Below are 24,719 nucleotides of genomic sequence, written 5' to 3'. Positions count from 1 at the left end.
CGCCGTGTAATCAAAGCATTAGCCACGGCTTCAAACGGCTTCTTCAAACACCAGAAAATATAGAACTAAATTGAACATCATCAGATCATTCTAAATCACTGAATGCTTATATTCAGAACCTCCGAACTTTAGTCTAACCAAGTAAGTGAACAACATCACTGTGAAACCAAATCTCCAAATGGATTACAAGAATATCTTATTGATGATAAATTTTTATTTAAATCAAAATGTTGTGTACGAATAATTATTTCAATCACACATAGTAATAGTTAGCACGACCCACAACATAATTCCGGATTAAGTCAAACTGAACGAGAAATTTATACGAGCAGATCATCGAAGCTAATGAAGCTGGACATCACAAGGTTTGTGAATCTAGATTAACAAAACATAACAAGAGTGCTTGACTGTATCGAGCTAATGTTTTAGCTATCAATGTCAGAAATTGAAAACCTTGTTAATTTTTTTATAAAAAATCGTCATTTTTTCACTTTTTGCATTTTTTAAAATTTTTTACTACCCTAAAATTAATAAATATTGTTGCAACTTCTTTTATCTTACAAAAGACACTTAAGTGAATACCCCCGAAAAAAATTAAGTCACGATATTAAATTGCTTCATTATAGCAAGCAATTTTCGGTTGGGGTCATCAACGAACTCAAGGCGCCAGCAATCTTACACCAGATAAAGGTGCCAGCTAAAGACTAATGTGTACAGTATTACTTATACTTTTACATAAAATTTTTCAATTCGATACGTGTCAAAGTACGCCGACGATCAAAAATGATTAGATTGAAGATTGTTTTCCTCTCGACGTCCTGTCACATGGCCTAGCCTACCAAACTAGGCCAGGCAGCAGGTTTGACACAAAGTGGATAACAAGTTTTCCGTGTGACTACAACCAGACGAGTTTCTGCAGAATTGATGGCTTTACTCACTGACGAATTATTTTTTTTTCCCAGCAGGTGAATTCGTGTATCAAATTATCAATTTGCACAAGCCCTTAACTTTCACACTGATTGGCTTCAATTGCCCAATCACTAGGTAGAATTCTGTTTGAGTTAATTAAATACCACTCGAAATAACATCGTGTAAATAAAATTTCTAAACAGTCGGTTTCGAATTTAATTTCAGTTTTTCAGCATCGATCGTGCATAGATAATCTCTGATATAACGTTTTATTCTTGAACAGGAAAGTTTCTTCTAGTCAAAACAGAATAAAATCAAGTAGTATTTATTTTGCAGAGGTAGCGTTCAGCTCATCGTTAGTCCGGGGAAAATGAGTTCTTCGTTCGAGTCACGCTGAATAAAAGTTTCTAGATTTCACGCGAGGACTCTGGTGTTAATGTTTTTGATGTTGCTGAATTTAAATTGGGAGTCAAATTTTCAAAATCCAAAACGGTGCATGCAATATCTTCTCGGATTCCAGCCCGCCATTTTGGATCCATCATTTCATATATTAATAATATCATTTCCAAATTCGGATGTCGTGACTTGAAAGCCCGTTGAATACTAGTCCAAGGACGACCAAATCGTTACATTATAAATGCGTTTTCGAGATGCCTATACACTGGGAATTTCCGGTGAAAGATCTCGATAGGAATGACGTTTCACCGGCAGAAAGGCAACCATAGTTACATCTTACACGCAGTATCTTAGATGTAACTTTAGTTGCCTATCTGCGGGCGAAACATGGTTTGTATCGGGACCCTTCACAGGAAATTCCCGATGTAATGTAACTTTTTTTGCCCATATGTGTGACACTAGTGTGGTCCTTATTTAGTCCGTACTACAAATGAACTTTAAATTATATTAAAAAAAAATTTCAAAATTTATTCACATTTTTATCTCAACTCTAACCCGTGCGTGTGAGAGAGAGAATTTCCTCATTTTTCAGAATATTGTTACTGTTACAATAAAATATATGCTAAGAATGTGTTCGAAGCACGTGTATTTTGAATGAAAAAATTCACCCTCTTACAGGCACGGGTTACAACTGAGATAAAAATCTGCAAACATTAGGGAATTGTTTTTGAATAATATAAAGTTGATTTTGGGCGTGGCCTGAAATAAATCGACATCACCCATAATAAAGACCACCTTGGTGTGACACTGATAATCAAGGAGTTAATGATTATGATTCGAAAGTTGCAGGTAAGGTCATGCTACGTTTAATTAAATAAAGTCTCTTGAATAGATGAAAATTGAAAACTTCCAAAATTCAATTGTTACAGCTCGCAATTATTATAACCGCTTCAAAGAAATCACATTATTCACCATTTTGTAAACATAGAGTTAAGTGTATCGTTTTAGCCAAGTTCTGCGAATAAAATTCTCATTCTATTCTTACATGAGATTTTCATAAAGCGCCTGAAACGTATTCTGAATAATAATAATGATTTGCCCACTACGAAGAGTGCCATAGCTGTATTATTAATTGCAAACGACTAAAGAAAAAATGGTCTCAGATAATTTATAGAGAACTCCTGTCCAGACATAATGAGCTAGTTAGTAAAAATTAAACAAAGGATACACGTTGGACATCAAAAAGACGGTGAAATACCGCATAATCTCTCTCTAAAATTGTTAATAACTGGACATTATCATACATGAAAACTGCTGTTACACAATTTTTCATATACAAGAAATGTTGTATGAAGATCAAATTTATGACTATCGATTGCTTTAATGGCACCTCCCGCTTTGCATTTTCAAAGTCGTTACTATTTTGACCGAGTAACAACAATAGTAGATTGCTGGATACATCCAAAACTTTAAAAATAATACAAATTATACGATCCCGGGCGATCAGGAAACAACACTAAAAAAGCACTCTTACAATCTGACATAGATCCTTCCACTTTACAACATAAGACATATTTCTGAAGTTTATTCCCTAGCCCCTCACGAGTTTTTGCGATTTTTTATTACGCCGGATTCTTTACGTACGTATTGAAAAGATCAACCTTGATTTCTTTTAGATTTTTGTGGATTAAGCGTTTCCTCGTGACAACCGTCCAAAAATCAAGCAATTCAACGATTTTTTATATCCACGTAGCTTCAAATCTGACTCACGGAAAAAATTGTAATACAAAAGTTTTACCGTTTTCGATAGATTTTTCAACAATAATTTCAGGAATAATTCCTTCGCTTTTAAAATGTAGTTTTTCGATTGAATCGTTTGTAATACAAAAGTTCCCTAATCGATTCGGCCAAAATCTATACACAGCATACTGTATGTATAACTGAATCGTATGTAAAGGAAAATGTATGCGTGAAAGGGTTAATAATCACTGATATTTTAGACAACCATGATGTCTAAAATTCGCTACATTCGATCTAATTATAGAAAATGCTGAAAAAAGCGACACGCTAATGAAAAAGTAGTGATAAATAATAAATAGTCAATTACATTCCGTGAAATACCTCACTAAATACCACTTGACGATATTCTGATAATCTCTTGTAAGTCATGCCTACCTGTTAACTCCAGTGTCACCAATTTATGTTTCTGCATGTTGGTATTATTTATACCAATATACATATGCTGCCGCCTGACCTTGCTTCGATGTGAGAATTTACGTGTCTTCGAAATTATCGTTGTAATATTGGAATTGTCACTTTGCAATGCGTCATCAGGTGGAAAAAAATCAAACTAATGCAATCAGGCTGACAGTCGAGCGTTGATCGTTTCGCTTATATGTAGATGGTAGAACAGGTATATTATCGATAAGATTTTATTAATTTATACGACTTGAGTAATTCTAAACCTCAAAAATTACGATTTGTTTCCATTAAAATTAACAACTTGGGTTATGTGTTGATAAAATGGTACTGACAACCAAGTCTCGACGTTATGAGGAGATTTTCCAATAGTTCCAATGGTGCCAATTTTTGTGAAAGAATTTGACGTACTTTCATTTATTCATCGTCATGTTCAGATTCAAATTAATACCATGAAAGTCATTTGTCTCATCTTCATAAGTATCATTAATTACAGGATGGTTAATGAATTGAAGTGAGTTTCGTAAAGGCAGAATTATCACTCGTATCATTGACTTTATTCATCAGTTTCAAAATTCGTGTTCTTTAGACAATCTGAAGGATCATACGACTGAGATAGCATTACGTATGAGGCACTCCATGTAAACTTGACCAATGATTTTCCTTCACCATTTTTCATTCGGTTCAGGATTCTTCTTACGATTCTCTGATCACAAAAAACACTCGTGAATTTTTTCAGATTCTTTCCTGCAACTGTTAATTTTTTATGACGATTTAAACCTACCTGAAAATTAGAATTTGTAAAAAATCTCAAACAATTCCCAAAAATCTTGAGTTTCATCTCGATCATTCTGACATCTGCCCGTGAAGGAATGATTTCTTTGGATATTTCCTAACACTTTAAATATATTAAACAAACGAAACACCATGCTTCAATGTTCAGAAAATTCTCTAAAAATTACCGAAAATTCTGCGTCCTTGCGTCAAGCGATTCAGAGTTGAAAACAGAATTTTTGGTATTTTTTTAGAATACCAGGAACGTAGAAATATGGTGTTTTGTTTCTTCAAGATTTTTAAAGTGCTAAAAAAAAATCAACAAAAAATCACCCCATCACGGGTCGATGTCAGAATGATCGTAATAAAAACTAAGATTTTTAAGATTTAAAAACAATGCCTATATTTATATGGATTTGAAAATCATAAAAATTTAACGGTAAGAAAGAATGTGAAGAATATCAGTAATGCTTTTTTGCTATTGAAGAATCGTGTAAAAAATCCTAAAGCAAATCAAAAATGTGAGAGAAAATCATTGGTCAAATTGACACGGAATGCCCTATATATTATTGCAATTAGTCAGACAATAAAAGCTAGCTTACGAATTCATTCTTCGCAAATAGAGTAATTTTTTTCAATCTATTCAAAATTTCATAAACTCCGAAGAGCAAGATTATCTTGGAATAATTTTCTAATAACAGTTGTTTCATTACGACCAACTAGACTTGAATTCCTTCCGGATACGAATAAAAGCCAATTTCATTAAACGCAATATCTTTTTAACTACCGTAAATATTTTTTTGTTTACAGTTCAAAGTTTTACTTGCCTAAACAAACACAGATGATGTATAATGTACATGTATCACCTCTACATATTTATCACCGCATGCAGCTGTCCGATTATTTTTCACTGAAACTGTTTTTCCAAGTTATGTCTGGGTTGTTCACACTTTTCGTATACCAAACTACCATGCTTACGAAAAAACAAGTCAACGCACTTCAACGCCAAATTTCAACTGTAATTGTTTACAGAAACCTACATATCCTATCGCATCATATGTAAAACCACTGAAAACTCATGCATTTGTTTAATTCTGACGTCTATTCCAAAATAGTGTATTGCATTGACTTATAGGGGTATTAGAATTTTGAATAATACGGGTTGTTAAAGTTTTTTGTTTTTATCTATGTGTAATCTATAACCGCACACTATACATATATTTTATACACGAGGTCTTGGAGAAAATTGAAAGTCCCGAGTATAAGTGAAAGTGATTATGAATTCTTTTTAGCTGTAGTTGGTCACAAATAACACTGGTTTTTATACGACTTTTTGTTAAACAGTGCCCCGCATATACGCATAGAAAGCAGCAAATCGGCAAAAGGAAATTCACTTCTTGATACCACATTTGAAGGTAATAAAGTAAACGTTGTGAAAAACGTAGTATCAACAAAGTATGGACCTACATTCTATATGTTATAAAAAAAAAGATACTGGAAAGATAATGAGACCCAAAATGATCAAAAACTAAAACTATAGAGTTGCCCGGAGTCTATAATTTATCAACGCGCCAATTATACAACCGTAATAATTTACGACCGAGCAAACACACCCTTTTTCTCTTATGCTAAATGAACAAACGATCGGAAAGGGTTTAAATTTCAAAGTTGCATCGGTCTATCGTAAGGGAATTCAGGAAAGTTACTCATCTTAAAAATGACCAATAAAGGCTGACGCCCACTACACCGCGGCGGACCGCGGCGCAGTTACTGTGAGATGCGCCCACTATAGTCGCGTGACCACCCGCCGATACTGTTTCTACGAAAAAGAGATATTTATCGATTATCTGATGGCCTCCATTTGTCTCAATCGTCATGGGCACACAATAAATAATCATGCATATTTGCCATTACTTCTTGATTACTCATTATGGATAGTTCAGATGAAAAAGTGTTTAACACGAAAAAAAAATTACTGACAATTGTCCATCATAAATTCGATAAAAAGGAAAAAAGGATTGAAAATCAAATGTGCCCGATCTTCCACTCAACCGACAATGCTCATCTTTCGCCAGAATTTTTGTTTCTACCTAAACTAACTATTTCGGGTGTGGCCCGTTGGAAAATCGAAATTTTTTTTTATTTTGAAACACCCTATTATACATATAATATATGTATAGTAAAAATGAAATAAATTTTAGCTCAAAATATACGCTCTCATTTCTTATGCATAAAAATTAATACGCAAAATAAAAAACAGTCTTCACGAAATCAGCATCATACCCCAACAATAAAAAGAAAAAAAAATTTTCACATAAAATAATCCGTTGATCATAACTTGTTGTTCTAAAACTCACATTTACTTAAATTTCCTTAAAAATGAAGTAATTACTTACGTAACATTTATTTAATATCCGTAGGATTTATTTAAGATGTAAAAATGAATACATTTATTATTCGCAAGAACAGCGGAGAGAATGAAAAGAATCCTTGTGAACCATAACCATTTACATCAAAGTAACGCAGGTTGCCCTATTTTTATACTTGGGATGAATTTCGGCATCGGTCGGGTGTTCACACTAAACGACGGCGATGCGCGGCGATGCGCGGCGCACCGCCGAAATATTCCCAACCTGGAACACGGGAAAAATTGCCGCGGTCCGCCGCGGTCCGCCGCCGTCTAGTGTGAACACCTATATGGATAACTGTATGAGCGAAAATTTCGCCGCCGTCCGCCGCCGTCCGCCGCGGTCTAGTCGGCGTCAGCCTTAATGCGTGGCTTTTTAACACGAGTTCCTATTCCCACATTTGCTCGGTCCGTAAGGGTAGGAGTACTACATTACCTTAAATATCACATGATAGTTGAAATAATTTTTCCAGCGGACTGACGTCTGTGATATTTCGTTGGTAAATATACATAAATTACTCTGCATGGTAACATTATAGTGCCGCGTCATGCGCGTAGAATCACTGTACACATAGGATTAGCCAATTTTAACCGGGTTACGGTCTATGTATTATCATTTCCCCTTCTCATTCTAGGGTGACGTGTATTTATTTCATAAATTTATACCTACGTACAGGAGTAGAGGTAGGGGCAGGGCGGGGGGGGGGGGGGGGGGGAAGAACTTGACAGGTCGCCTCGCTGTCATTCAAAATATTTTACATAGGTTCAATATCATTTTTAGGTTTCGAATCCTATAAGTCTCAGTCAGTGATCAATTATAGATACAACGTAGGGTAATATAATCGAAGTATATCGATACGATGACGACACGCTCCGAAACCTTTTCGTTTGCAGTTATTTTTGTGTATTTTTAACTGAAAATCATCCTTGACCTGTTTAGCTTCGCAAATGCTTGAAATTTGTCTGACTTGAAAATAGAGAACACAATTATGATTTGTTAGAAATTTGATATTTTGTAAAAATAAACATTACAGATAGGGAATTGACATTCTTAATGTTCCTTTACGACTAACCGCTATTTATCTACACAATTTCCTATTACAAAATTACATAAAATAATAGTTTTATCCAAGATATTGACTCAACACTTTATAACGCGAGCATGAGATATCTGAACTATTTTTTCCGTGAGCTGCGTTGGAAGATATTCAAGGTAAAAAAGCTTCATGAAAAGAAGAAAACGAAATTTCGAACGCTTTATTTGTTTACATAATTCTTGAATGTCCAATATCACTGCAGCAATAGATAACATGAATTATTTTTTTTTTTTTTTAACAATCGTAGATACAGAAACATGTGATATATGTAAATCGTAAAAGTAAGACCCAAGATAACGCGACAAAAAGTATGACTGAGAATCTCAGTGTTCAATATGAGTACAAACGGCATGCACATAGATGGAGTATGACGAAAGATTAATAAGATAATTCACATTGCTTGTGAATCTTTAATTTATTTCCTTTTTACATGCCGTAACCCTACTTATGTAAAATTATGGCAGTTGCGCAATTCTGACTATACTAATCCATTATATAGGTATGTATACAGATGAGAACGTGGGTGGAATTGTTAATTATAATAGACCTGTATAAATGAAAGACCCGAATCAAGTAATCAACTTTCGCACGACACTGATCACTCTAACGAAAAATAAACTAGCAGAATAAAGGTATTCACTCATATGAGTTTGTGGTGCACCATTATACTTAAAATAAAACCACCTTTAGCATAGTCCATTGCCTTTACCGTTGTAGATATACATATATATATACATCATATTGGCAAATGGATACACGTGTAAATATGTATGTATATAAATATATTTCTATATCGATCATAACGCGCAAGAGGCGCTCGTTATAAAAGCAACGATTATTATTCAAACATGATAACCTCAGAAAAAGTACGAAATCGAACGCGTTTTATCGTTAGAATCATCACGCGATGTAAAGTCGTTGTTGAAGCTCTTTCTTTCACTTGCTTATTATAGTCCATCGGATTGTATATACATATATGTAAATAGCTTGCAGAACACCGACCTCGTCGCTGGTTCGCTGACTTACTGAAAAATAATGAAATATACACAATGCGTTTCCGGACGCAAACAGCACATGTGCATGGACTGGTTATTTATTGTATGAAGATATGCATTTATACGCGTATGCGACGATATAACGTGCAAATAGTAACATGCAATAATATATCCTAAGTTAAATATCCCAGTTTAGAATAAGCTCGGCGGCCGTATGACAGGGGCATAACCGAAATCACAACACACCATCCCGTACGAAAAACGTGGAAGGTGTCTATAAATATTATTACCGTATCTGATTTACCATTTTCTTCCTATTTGTAGGTTATATATGTAACGGTTATTTTTGACCAGGTCACTTTGTCGCAGGTTTCTTTTAGATTACTTTGTCGGTAATCCGTGCATACGAGATTCACTGGTAACGTTCCCGGCGACACACAGAGCAGCATAAACACCGATTACCATGATTTTCGCGCCCAGATTGCAGATTGACAATAATAATGCGATCAAATTTTCGCGGGCATCGTTGATTTTCCGCGTGTTGCAGCGAACATTATGCGCCGTAATCCGGTTCGCCATATTACGCAGCGTTGTCCTTGCTGCTCTCCTTGTAGTCCGAATCTTGAAGCGCAACGTCATAGGTCGTCTTGTCCCGGGAACGAGAGCCGAAACACGTGGTGAAGCATGTGTCGCCGACCCCAAAGGTCTCGCCATCCTCCAAAGTCTGAGGCATCGGCTGGTCCAGCGTCTCCGGGAGATAGAGCGCCAGGAATCCGGAGACGAGAACGAGGCAGCCAAAGATGACCGACGGTACTCTAGGGTCGAGGCTGTCGAGAAGTATGATCATCGGCGTCATGGCGCCACTCACACGAGCGCTCATTGAGCCGACACCGAGCGCCGTGTTCCTTAGGACCGTGGGAAACAGTTCCGCGGAATAGTTGTAGGTGATGGCAAAGGAGCCGGCGATCAGGAACTTCCCGAGCATCCCGACGACCACGACAAACGCACCGCCGTTGACGTCCCGCGGGATGTACGGTGCCACTATCGAGCAAACACCACCAAGGATCATCAAGGTGCTGACCAGACTTCGCCGTCCGGTCCGGTCCATCAGGTTGACGATCATCGCGTAACTCGGGATCTCGACGAGACCCGAGAGAAACAGCATGAGGAACGGGTTCCCCAGAAGGTTCCCGGTGGTCAGGGACAGTCCGTAGTAAGCTATCGAGTTGGCGAACCAGTTCAGACATATGTTGAGCGACTTCTTGCGGAGGTTCGGGGTTCTGAACAAGTCCAGGACTCCGCATTCCCGCTCCTCCTTCGTCCTCTGAGATGCTTTCGCTCGGGAGACGTAGCGCGCCACGTCGATGTCCACGTTGTTTCCGTTCATCCGAAGCCCCCGCTCTATTATCGCGACGGCCTCCTTCACCCGTCCTTGAGCCCACAACCACCGCGGAGACTCGTCGATGAGCCACCAGTGCCCGATCAGAAGTACGCTGTGGAGACCGTAGACGATTTGCAGCCACATCCTGTCCTTGATCAAGGATCCCCAGGCCGCGACGAGCATGACGCCTAGGGCAAAGATCGCCTGAAAAGCCACGCCACATATCGTCCGTTTCGAGGGACCGACGATCTCCATAGTCAGTACGAACCCGGTTATGTAGGCACCGGCCGAGCCGAATATACCGTAGAGAAACCTGACAACGAGGAAGGTGTAGTACTCCGGAATGAGGGCGACCGTCACGCCGAAAACGAGTTGCGCGACCGCCGATACGTAAAAAATAATCTTTCTGCCGTACTTGTCGGCCATTGTGCCGAGGCATACAGCCCCGGCGAAGACGCCGAGCATGTACGCGCACTGGGACAGCGCTCCCATCCATCGCTGGGAGCAGACAAGGTCCCACTCAATGGCTCGCGAGGACTGGTAGTAGGTCCTGTCGTAGACCCAGGAGTCGCACTCTACGGTGAGGTTTCTGCCAGGTACGAAGATCAGGCAGTTGTGGAGGACACCATCGGACTTCTTCGGGATGGCCTCGAGTACCTCAGTGCTGTTCCAGGGGGCGGTAAAGTTCTCGGTGTCGATGCCGGGTATCGCGCAGCGATGATCGGGCACCGCGGCCACCATCACGAGGCTCATCATGTGTATGCCGGCGGTCAGTCCGGAGATCACGTGGAGGAAGAACTGCCATGCTTGGTATCGGCCGAAGTCTCCCATGTGCAACATCAGCTCCTCAATGTCATTGTCGTGCCCCATTTCGAGTCCACCCTTCGTGCAGATGTCGGTCTTCCCTGATGTCAATCGCCTTCCCGCCGGTATAATCGAATCACACTGACACTCTGTATCACACGCGCGCAATTCGCTGCTGCTGCTCAGCCGGAGAACGGCGCGGAACTGGGTTACTAACCTCGAGCGACAAGCGATCGCCACGCCGAAGGAGAACGTCTTGTGCTATTACCCATGCAGCGATGTATTATCGTTCTGTTACTTTTTCCGCGTTTTGCCCACACGATTCTCACCGGCCGTCACGCCTATCCTTAGAGAAACTGTTGTCCGCGAATCCAGTGCGATTACGAGACGTGCGTCGGTCAACGATAAGGAATATTTTACTGGAATCGGACACCCTGATACGGAAATCGCGCAATGTTTATATTCGTCCCGCGGTGCACACCGTTTGAAATACGACGCTCGTCTCTGTGGTGATTAAAATACCCAACGGCTTAACTGCGGCGCTTGGGTTGTGAAAACCGCAAACACGTTTCAATGCGTTCAAGTGTTGCGCAAGTTGACAACTGGTGGCAACTCACTACTGGCAAACAATTAAACCACTCGAATTCGCAGTTTGATAGTTCCAAAGTTTTGCACCCTCTGTTAAGAAACAGAGGAATTTGTAAATATTGACAAAAATAAGTCAGTGTCTTCGTTTGTTTAGATGGAGACGTTGCGTCGGGATGTCGATCCATTGGCTGTAGTCGACGGTCTGTATTATAGAAATCCAGAATCGGAACGATCATGTGGTCCCGGTATTCTTATCACGAATGATGTGGGCTGGAATGCGTCGGTCGCTAATTGCGCGTAGCCCGCCGGAAATTTATTTTAAACCGTTGCCGGATTTCAAACCTGTGTGACGCGTTATCTGTACTGATAAATATAATGTATAAACTGTTTTTTCGTAGATTAATGCTAGATTCCCCCGAACCAATGTTTCTTTTTCTGTATCAATTATGGAAACTCTATGCATGTTGTCATGCGTTTTCGGTTTGTTCGACAGTTTGTCTGTTTATGCCTTGCGGATGTTGCAGTTAAGCCAATGTGCTTAGCCCGGTATTCAACGTTTAGGTCACGTCCGATTTTCCGTCTTAATATGTACGATAGAACCGTAAATCTTGACACATTAGAGATTATCATCAAAACCAAACTCTTCCTACTTATAGTACCTATATGGTGTAATAGTAGAGGTCCGATTCCTGTTTACCATACAGTATAGAAACGTTTTTCAACTCACGGAAGAGAAAATTATAACAATAATAATGTCAAGGCCGAAATCAGACTTTCTTCAAATCATTTTGGATTTATAAAAATACGCACTAACAAGATTAACGACATGAAACTGTATGTATACAATTTAAACTTCATAAAAATTATTTCGCTTCCTTCGACAGATAAATTTTTAATAGTGATAGAGAATCATAAGTTTCGATTTTCTGAAAATTATTCGCAGCTACAAATCAATTTTGTATTATACGTAAAATTTGATACACCACTGTTTGTATCTCTGTTACGTTGCCGCATTCGATCAATTCCTTACGCAAAAATTCACACCAGTAATATTATGTGTGGATGCATGTATTTAAAAATTATTCACACTCTTCACGGATTGGCAAGATTGACGGAAGATCCCGATTCGCGATCATAACTCCAAATGAGATGTTTACATTTTAGTTGTTTTTTATGTACGCACTGACAAAATCGTAAGAATCAAAGCTTTCAGAGATATACCGGGTTAAAAAGTGATTTCTCTCAAGAAATGCGAGTTCAGGATTCCACTTTGGGATTTCTCAACCCCCACCCATTGCGTGCGAGTATGAATAACACGAGCGATCATAATATCGGAAACATGTTTATTAATTGATAAATCTAAAAGTCTATACATCACTTCAGTGATAATTGAAGAATAAATCAAGTTGCAAAAAAGTTTTTTTCGTCATATAACCAATGGATTGCACGGAATTTACGGCCGATTGAGTGACACCTTATAGGACTAACTTTTAACTGTCTGTGATTTCCTATTTGTAAAAGAACACCAAATTCGTACTTAACTGTGAGAAATAATTAATATTTGGCTTGCTGATCGAGAAAAATGACGTTATCGAAAAATGTTTGACTGAGAAAAAATTTCCTTAACTCTGAAGAGTTCAAGTTGTGTGACGTTGTTTCAAAACAGGGTTAAATGAGAAACCGCATTACTTCAAATTTGAATTATTCGGCCTGTTTAATTATTAGTGCACTTGCGTAACTCTGATTTATCGGTGTTTTTTTTCCATTTTATGTTTAAATTGGATAACAACCACAAAAACTGTTAGTTGCAATCATAAATATAGAACAAATGCTATGCGAACAACGAAAAACGCCTTACAATTTGTTTCAGCTTACCTTGCGGTATTGAGCGCAATGTTTTCAAAACACGTAGCAGCCTGTTAAACCTAACTCAATATATTTATGCTTACGGAAACTTATAATACATATTGGAAGTACAGCTTTAGAGACGAATGTGAATACATGTACTCGTTCAAATTTTCACACGATTAAACATGAGGTATACACCTATACTGAACATCTGGAGAATTCCTAGGGTTCATACGACCTTGCTACCTGGTTAGACGCTGGTTAGACCTTCGCGAAGAAGAACTGTACAAACACATTATTAGCGAGTTGCAATGAAGTAGGTACATAAAGTAATAGGAAAAAAAGATTAACACCATTGTAGAGTTGTGTATAAAAAATGTCGTATCACAATACCGTTTCAATTTACTCGGGAGTGGAATGTCAAGATATTCTGTAGAAATATTACCTCACAATATTACTCCTGTAATCTTACGGTTAGCAGAATTTCAGCGTCGGAGAATACTGATCCATTTTACCACAATCATTTTGCAATGAAACAGTGTTTCCTCAATACCGTAATATGACGTCTACTACTGTTAATAAAAATTATAATTCTACAGATAAGATTACAGGATACAACTGAGATGAGTAGCAGTAGGATTGAGTTTATCATTTATGCATTTCAAACATTGTAAAATATTCTCGTTCCTGTCTAAAAGGTGCCGAAGCCTATACCTTGGAAACTACTGATTTTTGGGACTTGTGTCCATGAGAACTTTTGTTCGGCAGGATATGTAATATATCATACTGAAAACCCAGGCAATTTGACTGGGAGCAAATGTCCATAAGGATTCTGCGCGTCTTTTCGTACCAATGGTGTGTCTCGATTAGTACTTTTTGGAAGCCGGGCAATGGCAGGGAAGCAAGAAGGCCCGCTCTAACCTTCCCTCTTGTCTTCATTTTGACGTTTCATGTGCTGAAATCTGCTTCCATCCTCAGGTATTCCCGATCCGTTGATTGTAACGTACGTACCAGAATTCAGCGCCTGAAACGTTGAGATAAAGACGACCCAAAGTCATCGGTTCAGGGAAAGAGGAGTGCAGAGAAACCGATTATAATGCCTTCGTCCAGGGGGTGGGCATTTTACCAATTCGTGGAAGAACTATTCATCGGCTTGGACCAACCTGTAGCCAACATAATAATGAGATTTCCACTAAAGATATTATAGAATGATTTATGTTGTCAATAAAGTATTCGGTAATTCAATATTTGTGGCAACCTCTGCCGATTAATAACAGTTTTACCTGTTAAGCCCTTCTTAACAATTTATGAATTACTTTTATATTGTCATTCTCAAATGCTGATATAATATAGCAATGATGCTATGGGTTACACGTCCGAATTTTATGATCCGTGTTACTCGATCTGTGAATAATTTTGTCTTGAAAGAAGGCACCAGAAGACGCCACTTGAAATCAAGAATTCAACCAAAAACAATCTTATGTTCCATAACTTGTCTCACTGTTGTGGTGTCGCTCTGGACCAAACCTTATGAATAACGTGTGGAGGGGAGTATTAAGTGTCCATAACCTGCCTTCGCCTATCACTCCGCAACTTCAAGACAATGCAATATGATTTGTTGTTTTCGGGTAAGGTTCATCGCGCGCAATTCTGCTGGTAATGTACAATTTGCCTCCAATACTAAAGTGATCGTTGAAAATTTCACTTGTCCAGAATAGTGGATTCGTTACAGTAGAAATTACCACAGCTGTAGCACCATTAACTGTGCACTGTTTCCTGCAGAGGTCATAAAATATTTTGTTATCCTGACGAAGCGACCCTCTTGTAATTTTGAATGAGAATATTTCGACACGACACGCGCAGAGTAGAGATCGGACAGGGATTGATAAAATGCACACTCAGGAAACTCTCGTCTTACAGGGAAGGTATTTTTGACAAAGTCGATCTCTCCGATTTAATTTCTTTGGTAATATTTTATGGTAGACTAAAAACTTAGCGACGCGTGTCTTTTTGATCTGTCGTTTGATCTGTGATCTCTAAGGGGGTGAAACCACCCTCCAAAATAAAACATGTTAATGAGTGATTTAGCAATTTCACTCACAAGAACATAATATTTTTTTAACCAATCCAGCTGGAAAAGTTTTCTCCCAACGAGAAATGAATAGTATCATTTCCTTAATAAAAAAAAAAAAAAATTAGAACAACTGCCAAATCGCCCTTTGACATACCTTACCTTGGAGAATGGCTTTATCTCGTTAAAGTGTTTAATGGAAGATAAAAAAAAATACGTGTCGCTTAGTTTTTAGTCTACTATAACAAAGTACAAAAGAAATCAAATCGAAGAGAATGCCTTCTTTGTCAGTCAAGTTCAAAACATTTGAAATCCCATGAATGTCGAAAGATGCTTGTAACAAATTGAAAGCTTATTTTAACATTCTCCAGTTGAATTTCCGCTAAGTAACAATCCATGTAAAATCGAAATCAGGTTCTGGCAGAACTTTCAATTTTGAAAATCACATGTCCCAATTCAATTGCGGCTTTACAATAATGACTTTTTAGTTCATTTGTAGATTAGGTACCTGAATGGCAACGAACTAATAATCGGGTCTATTTCTTTCCTACGCACATTTCCATTGTGGGCGGAACCTGCTATGTAATAAATTATGGTTCGGCAGTTGAGACCGGCTGCTGGTTAATATAACCAAAGTTGTAATACGAGACGACTCTGATAGGAATTAGCTGCCATACTTCGACAACTATTAATCATAATGTACAAATGACCTGTAAAACTGCTTAATAGCGAATTTTGTTACAACGGCTCCTTTGAAACTCAACGTATGTTTCTTCGCGGTGTTAAGTTCCTTTCACTTTATTCACTTTCATCGACAGTCGACGGAATAATGCAAATGATAAATACCTGTTCGCGTAAATATAAATCGCCTATTTATATAACGTACGTCATACTGCATCAATACTGCAGTACAATATTGCAACATCTCATTTTCATATTGCATTGAATTCTCGCAGCAGCTTATTTTAGATGTAACATCGTTGCAATATTTCAAAAGCACTGTCATTGAAAGGAAATTCACTTCTTCATTGTCTTGTACACCGCACGGCGCGCAGTTCGGATTTCTTTTCGGAAATGCAGGGTGAGTAATCAGTTAAAATAAGCTTGAGACTGAAAGTTTTCCAAGTCGAAATTATCGCCTACATTTGACCCTACCAAGATTCATATAAACCTACTTTAAAGGAAACTGAACCTAGAAATCCTATAAAGACCCTCTAACGACAAAAAATTTGAGAACCATCCCTACATTGAACCTCCAACTCCTAAAAATTAAAGCACGAAACCCTACTTCGACGCTCTTAGTAGACGATCAAACCTATTTCGATGCTATTCAATCTACAGCTCCTTCATTGGACTTGTAACTCCTTCTCTATAGATATACCATTACAGCGACATTCAGGTGTTAACAATGAATAGTACGAGGGCTATTTCGACAATATTTTGATAAGTTTCAATAACATTTGAAAATTGAGTATTGTATTTCAACTGTATTCAATCAACGTTCTTGCGAATACAAAAACCCTTTTTTACTGATCAAATATACCGAAAATACAATTAAACGCATTTGTAAAGAAATTCCTTCTTATTGGGATTTTAATTTTATTTCATACGATTTAATCGTATTTTTTGTATTTTAATCATAATCGATCCGAATCGATGGATCTTTATTAGCGGGTAGGATTTTGAGCATCAAAGGAGGGTTTCAAATCAGCAGGTTTAACCCTACCTCTGGAGGATTAAAGAGCTTCTAAACAGACCCTCCATTTGCCTTTAAGTTGGTAAATCGGGAAATTTTTGCCATTTTTAGCGTCAAAGTGGGGTCCGATATTGCATTGAAATAGAACCTACTTCAGTATCTTTGAACCCTACGCAAGAGCTCCAACGTAGGGTTTAAAATAGGCGCTAAATTTCGACTCGGGTTGTGTAACTGAATTGACAATTCAGTGATTTACTATATTATATAGATAAGCACAAGACCATTCTTAGTGTTGAAAATACAATACGAATTGCAATAAATTTTTGTGGCTAGTGATACGTTTATCGCAATAATTCGAATATCCCGACAAACAAATACTGATCGAGTAAAAATTTGAATGTAAATAAATATTGCACCGTATTACTGTGATATACTTTCGGTTGTCGGTAAATGTCGCAATTTTTGATGACGGATGTTCCGTTATTTGCACAGTTGATGTTTGCTGCTATCCCCACATTACTCGTCTGTGAACGAAGAAAATAAATACTTCACTGTTAGCAAATACATTGTTATTCACACGCTATACACCAGTCGTAAACGAGACCTACGGTTGTGGACGAGTATCATGCAGTGTAGTATCTAGTAAGGCTTCGCGTACCTCTTCTGCAGGCTTCCCATACAGCATGGACAATCGCTGTAGATTTAAAAAAACATTATTTCGGTAATATTTTAGCTGTGACTGCGGCAATATTATCCTATCCACTAATTAATTCCATATCCACGTGTTCAGATGTAAATCAGGAATGTTGTGCGGATGAATTGCGAATGAAAACCAACGACATTACTGCACAACGTATCTCATCCTCATTTTTGCATGACATTTTGCGTAGTTTATTTTGCAATTTACCAGTAAAACTGAACCTGATTGAAAAATCAGTTTTCTTGATGTCCTGGTTAATAATGACAACTTTAACGTAAAAACAGATTGGTATCATAAAAAAAAAAACTTTGTCTCAACGTTATCTAAATCTGCTTTCAAAACATCGTCAATCGTACAAGATATATACTATTGTTGACTTAGTTGATACAGCCGTTAGACTGTCCACTCGAGAATTTCACGATAAGAACTTACCTCTGATTTATAATGTATTACGCTTGAACACTGATTGCTGATTAAACAGATACAGCTGAAGTATAACTCGATTTTACCATCCATTGACACTAATAATAATAGCTTATCGAACGAGCATGACACTCCTCCAAAAAAAAAATTTCTCTATTTCTTACGTAGCGAGTCTTTTTGAGTCTTTAATTGAATGGGATTTTTGCCAAATATAATATCCACTAATTATTGGCGTGCCATTGACCTTCATATCCAATAAATCAACTCTCATTAATTAAGAAAATTCTCAAATTCACCGCATTTGTTATATAAGCTTCGACAATTCCATTGTACCTCATTAACCTTATTGTACGTCAACCTTATTAGCGTTAATTTCTTTGCGATGAAAATAATCTTCTTACAATTTTCCGTACAGAACAGAATCTTTATGATTTATCGTCTTGATGAAAGCAATAAGTACTGGTGAAAATGGTGAAATGGTACTATTTTGAGATATAAGTTCAATTGCATTCTCAGACAACCTAAATGCCAATTATTCAAGTGATATGAGATAAAAGTGCAATAATAGTACTAAAAACATTAATTATTGCTATTTAATAAGCAGTATAAAAAATATGTTATCTATTCATTTACAATAATGAATCACGATGAAATATGAATTAGCCCCCCCGCCCCATTTGAATTAATCTGTGTTGCAAAAAATTTATTACATCTATAGCTTAACCTTAATTCGTCAGTCGAGGTGAACACCACCCCAAACATTTTTCAAACTACTCGCAGAGTCCCTTAGTACCTTAATTTCGCTGATGTATTACGATATCTAAACAATTAATTTTGGTTGAGAAAACTGAGAGAGGTTTTTCTGCTATCCTTAAACAATACAGCTAGATATTATTTTCAATATTTAAAACTCATTGTTGAAGCAAGCTATTAGTTTTTTTTTAACCGGCGTGAATTTCACCCTGTGCGATCGTTATGCGACTCTACCGAAATGCGATCAATTAGGGTTAAGATTCTTGAAGGAGGTTTCCGAAAACTTTGTTCTATCTCTAATATTTCCCTAGAAGGGGGATTGCTTCCTTTTTCCTCACTGGCTAGATCTACTAGCCGTTTCCTCCTGATACTTAGTGACTTATGTTTCATAATTAAGTTTGATAAAACGAAAAATCACTAACAGCACCCGAGGAGCCCACTCTCTATTTTCGAATAGAGTCGCTAACCTTGTTTTTTTATAATATTCCCTGCGTTGAGCCGAACACTGGAGTAGTCTGTTTCTTTCTTGGGCAGTAAGTTAGATTTTATAGCAATACAAACTAACTACTAGCTTCCTTCTTATCTGTAGTCTGTAACTGAAAATATTTGTCTCATTTCACAATCACGGAGTCATCAAATCGTGTTGTCTGTACCCGGACTGATAACATAGCACTGTGACGGTTAAGAAACACGTATTTTTCCACTATATCTTTAGATATCACTTTTCACCAGTCCGTTCAGCATCTGACGGTGAGCTAATTTCTATGACAGTCACTGGAGGCTGTACAGAAAGTCTACCCTACAATAAATTGATACCAAAGCGAATGCTGGTGAGGATTGTTCGTTTGGGAATGTATAACAAAAATTTCTTCGAATTACTGAAAATTTGGCGCCGCTCCACCCCTCAGAAGGAAGAAATCATGCAAACTTCCAATTTTTACGCCGTAAGTCTAAAACGGTTGTTCCTACGATCAATATAGTTCATGACAAATCCGTGTGCGGCGGATACATTCGAAGATAGAGCCGCCCCAGGTGTGACTAAAATGAAAAAAACTCGTCGAATGTGAAAAAATATCCTAATACTTCTTTACAGACGTTAAAACAACGTAAAAAATGCATTTTCGACATATTCGGTGCCTTAGAAACGCTCCAAGTCATGAACAAAGTTGTACTTTCTTTAAAAGAACTTCAGTATCACACGCTTTTGCAAATACTGATATTACGGATAGTCCAACCAACAGGGAGTAAAAAAGCCTTTGCCCTATAAAAACGTGTTGTAGTAGTAATTTCTATATATATTATTTGGTTCTGGGCCGCGATGAAAAACCCAAATTTTCGACCTTCGTGGGGGGATTAAACGCACAAAAAACTATTTTTTCAAATAATTCTTGAGCGGTTGATCTTACGACAAAAATATCTCATGAAAATGGCAGAAAACTAAATTCCTTTCGTTTTTTGTATAAGTTATACTTTTTATGTAAGTCTGATGTGTAACAAATTACAGCGGCGGAAACGTGAATGTTCTTACAAAAAATCGTGCAACTTGATCTCTTCACGGTAAATTTTCTAAAAATGATAATATTAATAACATTATCATTTATATGTAAAATTTTTAATGTGTATATAATATTATCATCACAATAACGTTATATAACGAAATCTTCTTCAAATTAGAGTGATTTTTCTTGTTAGGTAGAAATTGTTTGACTGCCACTGTGGCATGAAACAATTCAAAGTATTATTAATATTAGTGTATGAATTTTTCAAGATTCGTCTACAGTTTTTGTAACAGCCTTTTTCTAGAGCAGGTATAGATCGTTATTTCGCGTTTTTGGAATTGTCTGGAATTCAGTACACCGTGATAAAACAAAATACACTCGTGTTTTGAAATCTTCGTTCTTTAAAAATCATTGTAAAATTAAGAAAATAGTACATTTTTTCCCAATGTTTCGTTACGATAACGTTACAAACTTCAACATCGGTTAAATTACGAAATACGAACAAAAAAAAAGAACATCTATTGGATTAAGCCTACTGAGGATAACACGGAATGAAAAACACGGTCTTTACTCTTCCTCGTGGTGGTGTGGAAATGAGTTGACTTTAAATTTGCAAAATCATCCTAATTATGTAGTGAATGATTTCTTGAATGGAGAAAGGCGAGGTGTTGCACGATTTTTTGTAAGTATATTCACATTTCCGTCACTGTAACTCGTTATACATCAGACTTACAAAAAAGTGCTTATACAAAAAATGAAGGGAATTTAGTCTTCTTCAAATTTGTGTTCGACATTTTTTGTCGTAGGATCAACCGTTCAGGAATTATTTTGTACTTTTAACCCAAGATGGCAGATGGGACGCCCCCCCCCCCCCCCCCGCCCTAAGGTCAAAAACTTGGATTTTTCATTCAATTTACATTCCCACCTTCTGTAGGTCAAAAACCTCTGTTAACTAGACCAGAAGACTTCCAGGTCAAAATCGAAAATTTTATCCGGTAGATAAATTGGAAATTTTATACTCTAAATATTAAGTGTTTTGCATTACCATCCTAGCGTTAATTAGACCGAAATCTAAAGCAAATCTGAGAATCTGACGAAATCTCATGACTTATAGCGAAATTTCTAAAAATCGCCTTGACATCGAAACAACAGGCTAAAAATCAACCAATTGTGAAGTTCCGGAGAAAATATGCACCAATTATATGGCTTCTGCAGTTTCAAAACGCACTTATTTGACAATTTGGTGGTCCTAAATATTAAAAATAAAAACATTATACAGGGTGGGACATTTAAAGTGTAACAGAGCAATAGCACTCAAACTGTTGATGATAATGAAAAAAAGTTTCATATGAAAGTTATATTGTTTGAAAAGGCCGACATACTGAACCATCCTATTATTTTTTCGGTGGAGGCGCTGAAGCTACGTCAAGGTCAACTCCACTTTTTTAAATGGAACCATGTATTTTTTTTTCACGATATTATTACTGACTGTAAGACAAATTCAGCGACTTACAACACAAGGTCATTGTAGGCACGCGAAGTATGAAAATAGTCGATTCCGGTGTAGAAACAGCACTCCCGAAAAAAGAGATGAGATTTTTGGCTGACAACGGGCTAGTTATTTCAAATTTCGATAAAATTCTTCCATCCACCTACTTGTCACACCTTATACTATACGATGATCAAGAAAAAATCGATTTTTTCAAAGTTCCAAACTATAATATCCCCTTAATGAAAGAAATCAGAAAAATTCTGAAAACCATCCCTGAATCTCGTAACACTTTCCTGATTTCTCCATAGCCTGAGAAATGCCATGAAATATTTCAATTTTTCAACACTACGATAAAGCTACGCCATCTATTCATAAGATATACTTTATTTTTTGATTTCTGTATTTAGAGTAGGACTAGGTTGTTTTACTGGTCTTTTTTTCCAACTAAGATAATTTTTGCTCAGAAATCGTGCAAATTATGCATTGCAGACATGCCGTAAATAAACTCTTTCACATCTAATCTACTTTGATGACGGCCTGATTTTAGGTATTCTAGCAGACAGGTTTGAGCTCTTAAGTTCATATTCAAGATGCCGAGGTATTTTTTAAACTTCTTTTCGTACCTCTATCAGTTTCTACAGTTTACTTTCTTCTGCCGACGTTCGTAAGAATCGTGATATTGCCAAAAACGTTACCATCTCCTACTGATTCACTGTAGTGTGTGAACTAAGCTACTATAAAAATTTAAACAATGAATCACAAATTTCAACATCAATTACGATATAGTCTCTGATTAATTAACAGCCTTTTGTTGTATTCGATGTAGGTAAATATACGTTGGTTCCGAACAAAGTTAGATAGGGAAAAACTCTTAAGTTTGCACGGTAAGAATAACGGTAAGCATAAGAAAGGTATAGAAACCGGTTGTCTTGAATTCCCTGCCATTACAACTGCACGAACTTCCTACCTAAAAAACATCCACGGAGAAAGTATTTTACACCGCCTTTCTCCGACAAACAACTTGTTGCAACAATGCTAAATACGGTTCTTATAGTAGAGTGCCGAAGATTGACAGCCTTGAAAGGAGTTCCTGGTTTTGCTCTTATTTTCACAGTAATCAGCTTGAAAAACTTGCTGGTATCGTACAAAGTGACATTTGAATATGTTCTTATTATACCTATAATTGTTAAAATAGTTAGCCATAACGCTTCTCACTATTACCTATAGAGGGCCAGGGATATAGAGTCGCCAAATTATGTCTGCGTGCTCCATCTACTTCAAGTTTTCAAGTCACGCGTCCATTAAAAAGGGGGTCTATGTTTTTGTACGAATAAAACCACGCCTTCTACCAAAAACCGACTCGTTGCATTATTTTCACTGTCGATCAATCTAAAACCTCATAAATAATATCAAAGATTAAAAAAAAATTGCTCCTGTGTAAGTTACGCCTCCATGATGTAAACTGAACATCTTATTATCATATTGTAACAGCCACGATGCTGTGATGTTACATATTCTTCTAATACATAAAAATCACAAGCGTTCCATATCAAACGCTACGTTTAGGTAGTATTTGCTTCAGGATTCCTGATCACTAAACGATCGCCTAATGACAGGCAACTTATTTTTCGCGGCTGTAAGCACGGAGGCAAATAAAGGCGTGAGCACGAATTATCTGACATTATGCGATCTGTCAGTTCTAGAAATCTTCCGATCACGTTGTTCAAAATCACCTAAGCATATAATAATTACACCGGTTGGGGGTATAATTTACCGCCCAGAATTTGCATACCTAGAGTTCTCAGCGAATCACGCCACTCATCGTCAGCGCTTGAAGGTGAGCAATTGAATGAACATTTTAGGGCCCTATTGCCCTTTCTGAAAAGTATTCCTCTTTTACCGATGGAGTTCGCATCACCTTTCGACTCAAATATTTTCAGAAATGACAGTATAACAGACCTCAAATGAAACTTGCATTACCTATCTTCGAGGGCTGAGCAGCCAGATTCACTGAAAAGTCCGGGTATACATACATGTGGACACAGATTCTGAGATACCTAATTTTTCGGACAAGTCGGTTACTTTGTGTAATGATTCAAATATAACCGCGCCACGAGCACGACACGAGCGGATGAGATTAGACCCAGGGAGTGGGACACCTGGTCACAAATTTCAAATTGAAGAAGAACGAGTTGCTTGGTCAACGTCTCTCTAGGAGGAAGGAGGAAGGAGGTTCCCATCTCCGAAATTAAGCATTAACAAACCGAAAATCGACGAACTTATAATAAAAAAGTAAATTTAAGCCACGAAGAACAACATTCAAAATTAATTATTATAAATTTCGAACGTCAAGTCAAATTTAAAGAGAGATGATTAAAACGAAAAAACACCAAAAAAACACTGTGAAATCCAAGAATATAGTGCCTTGACGAAAGACAATTATTTACAGATATTTATAATTTTAACAACATACACATGGAGCGAATGAATTGTGGAATGGACGAACGAATGAATTTTAAACCAGATGACGGCTCGTGTTTTAATATATTCATAAATAAATTAAATTGTACTCTGCTATTCGTACCTTATAAAATATACTCGATATTGATTACGCATAATTTTCAAATTTCGAAAAAGTTTCATAGTTGGCAATGCAGATTTAGCGCACCGTCAGGGGGGCAACTAGG

General features: G+C 37.3%; 1 protein-coding gene across 1 annotated transcript; it reads right to left on the bottom strand.

Annotated features, from left to right (window-relative positions):
- Positions 1-7,941: 7,941 nt before the first annotated feature.
- Positions 7,942-12,283, bottom strand: LOC124175489 (organic cation transporter protein). The gene has a single exon (XM_046555816.1). The coding sequence runs from the start codon at positions 11,026-11,028 to the stop codon at positions 9,358-9,360; it is 1,671 nt and encodes a 556-aa protein (XP_046411772.1). The 5' UTR covers positions 11,029-12,283; the 3' UTR covers positions 7,942-9,357.
- Positions 12,284-24,719: the final 12,436 nt, after the last annotated feature.

Source organism: Neodiprion fabricii, chromosome 2, assembly GCF_021155785.1.
Source record: "Neodiprion fabricii isolate iyNeoFabr1 chromosome 2, iyNeoFabr1.1, whole genome shotgun sequence".
NCBI lineage: Eukaryota > Metazoa > Arthropoda > Insecta > Hymenoptera > Diprionidae > Neodiprion > Neodiprion fabricii.
The sequence above is the reverse complement of the archived record's forward strand: the minus strand, read 5'-3'. Positions and strand labels throughout refer to the sequence as shown.

Coding starts and splice junctions, on each gene's coding strand:
- LOC124175489 (XM_046555816.1), bottom strand. CDS start 11,028: ATGGGGCACGACAATGACATTGAGGAGCTGATGTTGCACATGGGAGAC.